Source organism: Chaetura pelagica, unplaced genomic scaffold, assembly GCF_000747805.2.
Source record: "Chaetura pelagica isolate M959 unplaced genomic scaffold, ChaPel_1.0 scaffold85, whole genome shotgun sequence".
Taxonomy (NCBI): Eukaryota; Metazoa; Chordata; class Aves; order Apodiformes; family Apodidae; genus Chaetura; species Chaetura pelagica.
In genome coordinates, this window is record NW_009953505.1 from 3,424,354 (window position 1) to 3,431,844 (window position 7,491).

General features: G+C 40.8%; 1 protein-coding gene across 1 annotated transcript in view; it reads right to left on the reverse strand.

Moving 5' to 3' along the window:
* Positions 1–4,059: 4,059 nt before the first annotated feature.
* Positions 4,060–7,491, reverse strand: part of EXPH5 (exophilin 5) — a 37,957-nt gene continuing 34,525 nt past the window's right edge. Inside the window, exon 8 of the mRNA XM_009999430.1 lies at positions 4,060–7,491. This exon is cut by the window's right edge and continues 10 nt beyond it. Coding sequence (XP_009997732.1) covers positions 4,060–7,491 — 3,432 coding nt within the window.

Consider the following 7,491-nt stretch of genomic DNA (forward strand, 5'->3'; position numbering starts at 1 on the left):
GAAGGAGCCACTCTGCACTGGTGTGGGCTGGGAACAGCTGCCAGGAGCAGCTTTAAGGGAATGACTCTGGGGGTCCTGGTGGGCAGTGAGGGGGACATGGGTCATCAGTGAGTCCTGGCAGCAGTCATGGCCAGGACCATGTACTGGTCCAGCTTTGGGCTCCCCAATATAAGACATGGATAAACTTGATCAAATTCAGGGAAGACCACTGAGGTTGTGGGGCTGGAGCACTGGCCCTGTGAGTAGAGGCTGGGGGAGATGGGCTTGTTCAGTTTGGAACAGAGATGCCTTTGAGGAGGGGATGAACCCCACAGAAACCCCTAGTGCCCCTGAGAAGATATGGAGGAGACAGCCCAGGGTGGAAGGATGAGAGACAACTGGCATTAGCTTAAAGAAGAGAGGCTCAGCCTGGAACACTGTCCATGAGAACATTTCCCCCCTTCTTTCAAATGTCATTGAGATGTTAGAAAGGTCAAAGGTCATCTGTGGACCCAAGTGACCTCATCTGTGGACAGCGATCTAGACAGAAACACCACCTTAGCTCATAAATCCTGTTTTCTTCTGAAATGAGGCTGAGGGACTGTGTCACTGAATATACTGGCTGTATACATATACTGGCTGTAGTAATTAAGGTTGAAAGACACTGGTGAGTCTCACACAGTCACAATGCACGTGGCAGCCAGGCTGAGAGACACTGGTGAGTCTTACCATCACACTGCACGTGGCAGCCAGGCTCCACTCAGTCCTAATTCCAGCTGGAATGAAGTGTTTCATGTGGAGCTCATTGCCTTGTAAAACTACTCATCAAATACTACCCTTGGCTGCTCCATGGAGTACTGGTTTCTCAAGGCAAGTCATAGGCTTATGGCTCACTAAGGGGTTAACACAGAAACACAGAATACCAGGCTGGAAGGGACCTCAAGGATCATCTGATCCAATCTTTCTTGGCAAAAACATGGTCTAGACAAGATGGCCTAGCACCTTGGCCAACTGAATCTTCTAAGCGTCCAATGTTGAGGAATCCACCACTTTCCTGGGAAGATTATTCCACTGTCTGACTGGTCTCATAGTGAAAAATTCTCCTTGTGTCCATTTGGAATCTCCCCACAAATAACTTTTACCCATTACCCCTTGTCTTTTCCACGTGTGTCCTTGTAAAAAGGGAGTCTCTTATCTTCTTTTTAGCTGCTCTTCAAGTACTGGAGCATGATGAGCCTTATTTTCTCCAGGCTAAACAAATCCAGTCCTCTCAGCCTTTCCTCACATGGCAGCCTTGCCAGTCCTTGGATCATCTTGTATGATGGACCAAGGCTGGGTGCCCTCTTTTAAATCTATGGCATCATTTGCCATCAGCACCCTGGAAAGAATACTGAGATGCTGAATTTAATCTTTTAAAAAATAAACTATGGCATTTACAGTAAGTGAGAAATAAATACAGTAGCAATACATGTTTTCATTTGAATTCATTTTGGATAATTTATTTATTTTGCATTCGTTTGAATGCAAAACAATTAATTTGAATACAAAATTATAAAACCAAATAATTTAAAATATAAACCCCTATAAATTATGAATATCAATATAATTTACTTTTTCCAGAGAATAGCTTGGAAGAGTGAAGGTGTCAAATACCTGATGCTGTTAAACTGAATGGAGCTGATGACCATTCAAGGGGTGTTTCTGCCTGTGTTTTCACCCAATTGACTGTTTTACAGAATACAATCATCCAGTGTAATTTTTAATTTACAGATCCTCAACCAGCTGCAGTCTCCTTGATCTATGTCCAATTACTTGCTTACACTAAATCAAGCTACCTGACCTCCTGCACATTCATAGCAAATGAAAAAAAAATGATGCCAACAAGGCGAGAACTTAATCCAACTTCTGTTGAACAGGTAGAGAATATTTACAAATAAAAATGTTCCAAACGATCCACTCTAGTCAAGAAAAACTGTCTGACCATTCACTTCTGTTGTAAACATTTATTTTATAATTTTTTTACCTTATGAAGACTGGTATTCCAAATTTTTGGATTAACATATTTTGTAGAAATATACAGCAAAAATTCCTCACTGATACTCAACTGGTTTTATTGTCTTACTATACAGAATCCTGTACATATAGAAGAGCCATTTACAGAAAAAAAACAAACACATTAGTTCGCCTTAGAATACCACTTATTACAAATTTGCAATGATACAGCAGTAATTTCCTTCCAGCACTGCATATGTCAGCATATGTTTACATCCTTCCAAAACAAGCCTGTTATAGAGATCAATTCTGACTATAAATACACAGTTTATATTAGTCCTTCTATGTACAACAAAATACAAATTACCCCAGTATAAAGTAATAATACTTAGATATCAATAATTATTTGAACTACAGACACACTTCTTTAACGAAGTTTCCAGTATAAAAAAATGAGACCAGGTACCTACTATAATATTTTAATCTTTTATTTATTTGTGGAGTATTCAGTGATACAAGCATTGCTTGTTTTGTGTAAAATATATATTATTTTAAAATACCAGTATGCTGTCCTTCCAGTTACAAAAATAGAATTATGTCCTACAGAACTATTTTTTTTAATTAAAAAATGTATAAAAATATGGATCATATGTGAAATTAGAAATAAAGTAGAAGTAAATGTATCACTATTTAAAAATACTATCTTCTGGCTTGGTGAGCTGCTTCTGATTTTGTATAAAAAGAGATCGTAGCTTTGTTAGAAATTTAATGGGCAGGGACAAGTTTTGGCTACTGCGTAATAATGGTGCATTATTAGTGTGGCTGGAGAAGAGCCACTGGAAAATGTTGACAGCATCCAGATAACAAGTACTGCAGTGACAGAGGGAATGGTTGAAAGATACCAAAAAGGGACAGTAATTTAGCAAGAGGCAAAGAGCATTTCTTACTGATTTACCCTGCCAGTCTGCACGATGTGACATGGCCCTGTGTCCTCTGGGGCCACTCTGGGCGCTCTTGCAGGGAGGGGCCCAGTCTGGGACCACCGGGGAGGTGCCTCACCTGGGACCAGCCCAGCACTGAGGCAGCAGCGGAGCCTGGGGACAGATCATGTTGTATTGGGGATGGTTGTCTTCCCACTATTAGGACAACCGAGGATCCAACCTACGAGGTTTATATAGGAATAAATAGGGAAAATCTTTCTGCATTTTGCATGGTTTAAATTGTTAGATTATTAATCCAAATGCACCTTCTCCTAAATCAGTGGCAGAAAACTGGCCATTCATCTCACCTGTGACCAGAGCTGTGCTTGTTATGAGTCTCTCAGGCGTGAGAAGCAGATTTCCATGCTCAGCTGTTTCTTAATATCCTCCAGTGCTATTCCATTGGCCAAGGTGTATCCTGTGCACTAAGCAGCACTTCTGCAACTCACATTCCTCACTGTTCTTGCAGTGCTGAGAAGAAAAGTCCTGGTGTGGAATCCAGCTCAACTGCACAGCAGAACAAATACCACTGGGGACACTGCCACAACGCTTCCCAGGAATGCAGAGAAGTAACATTCATACAGAATATGCTGTAAAAAACGAGCAGGTTTCGTTTGGTGGGGGTGTTTGTTGGCTGGGATGGATAGGCACTATCAGGCTTGATCTGGTAAATGAGGAAAATCTGAGAAATGGCAATTTATCAGCAACCTGGTTTTCTGTTAAATCTTGTAAGAAAAAGTATCTCAAGCTAGAATTTATCCATTCCAGCACTGTGCAGCTGGCAGGAGCCTCAGCCACTGCTTGCTGACTCAGAGGAAAGCCATCTCCAGAGTTACACTGCCCAAAGCTCCACAGTTGTTTACCTTCTATTATTTCGGGAAAGGATTTCTTTTTTTTGCATTCTTTTTTCCTGCTAGGAGAAACAACAATGGTGAAGCCACATATTTAACAAAAAAGTAAAATACTCAGCTAACATAACATACTACTTTAAAACTAATGAACTTGTACCAATTTATAGCAGCACAAGAACTGGCTCCAAGTATTTTACATGCTTTTTGCCAGCCCAGAAACTACTGAGCTGTCGTGCCATCTTAGCATCATGGGCCCTTCACAGCTCTGATTCTTTATCTATCTCATCTAGGTAGTATTCATCATCAGTGGTGGTATCACTGTCTGAGTCTGAATAAGCTTCAGGGTCTTCCTGATAGAAACCAGCCAGCTCTCGGGGGGATGAAGCAGCCGATGACATTTTGCTCCCAGCAGAACTTGAGCTCAGAAGCTCAGCCCTGTTTATGGAAGGGGTCTCTGAATCTCTGAGACCACCAGGGTTATTAAGAAGACAAGGTCTCCATAATCGCCCTTCTGTAAGTGACCTCTTGATATTTTCCAGGAAAGCCAACTGTTGCTCTTTGCCAAATATACCAAATTCAACGGAAGGATACATCAGATTTCTAGTGCTGTAACATTTTTCATCATCCGATGCCCAGTTTTCATTTTCATCACAAGACAACAGCTCCGAGTAAGACTTAAATCTCTTCCCATGCACACCACCTTTGGGCAGAATATTGCTTCCCGAGGCAAAGGTCTCATGTGAGTCTGGAGCACAAATAGTCTCAGAAAGGTGCCGTCCTCGCTGGCTTTTGGCATGACTCTTGCACACCTGATGGCTGTGCAAGTTGGCATTCTTTAAGCTCGCAGACTGAGAGGTATTTTGACAGACACCAAGCACCGTCTGGGAAGTCACGTTTTGCTCTGGACATAGGTCTGCCAGCAAGCAGCTGTTTACATATGTGTTTGAATTTTTGTCAGATAAAACTGGCAAGGGAGGACTGCAGACAGAACTGATGGCTCTTCTTTTCTCATCATCCAATGGGGCTGATGTAGTAGCACTGGAAGATGTGGGCTGGCTTTTGCTTTCTAACTTGAGATCAAGTGTTTGGGCATTCTTATTTCTTGTGGCTACTGTTTTCTCTTGAAATAGAGTTGTAAGAATTGGTCTATTTTCCACTTTCACTGTAGTTTTTTTCGGGCTGATGGCTTCCTTCTGGGTGTATGAGCTTGTAGAAGACCTCCAATTGGTGTTATTATAAAGTAAAGAAGGATCATTCTGATTTTCAGTGTTCTTATTCTCAGCTGTTCTTCCTCCTGGTATATTCTTATCAGGGTTCAGACTGTGATTTTGATTTTCATTGTCCAATGGCAGGAATGGCTGAGGAGAATCCATTGAAATCCGTGAGTCAAGGGATGTGTTGACCTCTAAGGAAGTGGCACTTCCATCGTTCTGTGAAAAAATGTTACTGATGTGTGGTTTGGGGGGTAAATTTTTACTTGAAAATTTTCGACTCGTTTTGTAAACAGCTGCCAGTTTGTTTTTAATTGAAGGTCTATTTTTCCTTTTTTCTATATCTTTGACTTTGTCTCCTGTGCAGTCAGTGAGAAGCTTATTATCATATTCTGCACTCTGTGTTATCTTCTGACCTTGTGTAACCCTGAGGAATTTATCTTTACAGTTAACATTCAGGCTGCCTTCATTGTGCCTCTCTGATTCCTGCAAACCACTATAATCTTTACCCATCCTAGTACTCTGTGAGTTCTGCTCTTTTTTAATGTTTGGATTCTTTAATTCATCTGTTTCTGTGCTAACCCCTTCCTCTAGCTGAAGTAATGGATCAGTGCTGGAAGCTGTGCTTGCCTCAGATGACATCTTATGACCCTCTGAAAGCAGTTTGCTACAAGAGTTTAAATAACTTGCATTTTTTCTTGAACTGTCAGCCCTTAATTGCAGTCCACTATATTTATTATTATACAGAGGTGTGGTTTGGTGTAGGAAATTTACTCTCTGCTTGACTTCGTTACTATCCCTGTACGTGTCTTCCTCAGGGGGAAGCGACACGTCAGCCTGCTCTGTGCTACCTTTCCTTCCAAGGGAACTCTTCTCTCCTGGGTGGAGAAATAAACTATTCAGATTTTTATTGCTGTTCACTTTAGAGGGCTGACAGCCATTTTCAGAGCTTCCCTTCTGTATAATATTTTTATTTGTTGAAGTAGAGTACAAAGGATTCTCTGAACATCTGCCTGGCTTGGGAGGGGTTAATACAGTGGACATTAGAGGTGTGGCTGTTTGTAAAATTTCCTTCTTTTCCTTTACACATATTCCAGAGATGGCCCTACCTGACTTAGCCACTATCGCAGTGGATTTTGGGCCACCAAAAGAAATCTCTTTTGTCACCCTTTCAGAAAGCACATTTTCTGCTAATGAAAAATCTGCTGAACTGTCTTTCCTGCTATGTACCATACTTGTTGACTCTGAAGAACACCTCTGCTCAGAACTAGGAGATAAGTGGGAATTCTCTTCTTCATTATCAACAGCAGTTCCTAAGTTCTGAGGTGTGACCAGAGCTGAAGATACTTGGTCAGAAGAATATGAAGGCATCTCTTTTTCCAAAGTACTAGGGAAAAAAACATTTGCTAAACTCACATGACCTTCATTTTTCTTGTTCCGTATTCTTTGTGACTGAGCATTTTCTTTGGGACAAGGTAAATCTGCATCCTCTGGATTATCTCTAAAGAGCTTACAAAACGTTTTTGAATGTCTCCGTGGTAATGTGTAATAAATTGAAACTAGTTCATGATACTTGATGTGATCCTCATCAACACAAACTGTAAATGTGCTTGTAGTTTTGTACTTCTGCAAAAGATTTCCCCCCTCCTTACAATCTGAAAACACAGAGGATTCTCTTTTGCTGAGATGTTTATATCTGTCTGTCAGTTCAACTGATGTTGATACTGCATCATCAGGCCTTCCAGTTAAAGGACTGAAGTAATCTTTTTCTTTGTTACTTGTAGCAGCATTTAATGATGCTGATGTTAAAAAAGAATGTTTTGAATCTAAACAAGACAAGTATCTCTGATTAGAACAAAAGGCATCAGCTTTATGTGGAGTTTCAGACCTTAAACAACTGTATGTTGTTCTGTTTTGTCTAGGTAAAGCGATTGGTGTATCTCCTACAATACTACCTGCAATGCTGGCTGATTTTCTAGGCAAAGTGTAATAAATAACCAGTGGGTCAGGAGATTTGAGGCTGTTTTTGCTAGGAGAGCCAGTAATGCTGCAGCTACTGCTATGTCTCAGCAGGCTGTCTTGCTCGTTAAGCCTTTCAATACAAGGTGAATTACCCCTTATTTTTCCACTTTCTTTTTCAAGGTAAGAATAACTTAAACTATGTTCAGAGCTCTTGGGGTCTCCCTCAAAGCTCTGCATATAAATATTTCCAGAATTTCCATTTTGTGGAGAACTAGTAGTGAATTGTCCATTACAGTCGTTAGTAACTAAAGTGCTTGCATTTTGCAGTGTTTTCTGTGAAATCTTTTTGGTAACACCTATTCCACTCACTTGTGCTGTTTTTCCACCTTTTGCTTGAGATTCAGTAACTGTGCAATTGATTGAAGAGCTAGCTAGGGTTCCTAAGTATTTGGAATTGCGTTTATGAGAAAGTGCTTGTGGAGAGATTTGTGTGGAGCTAGATGAACATTCAGCAGG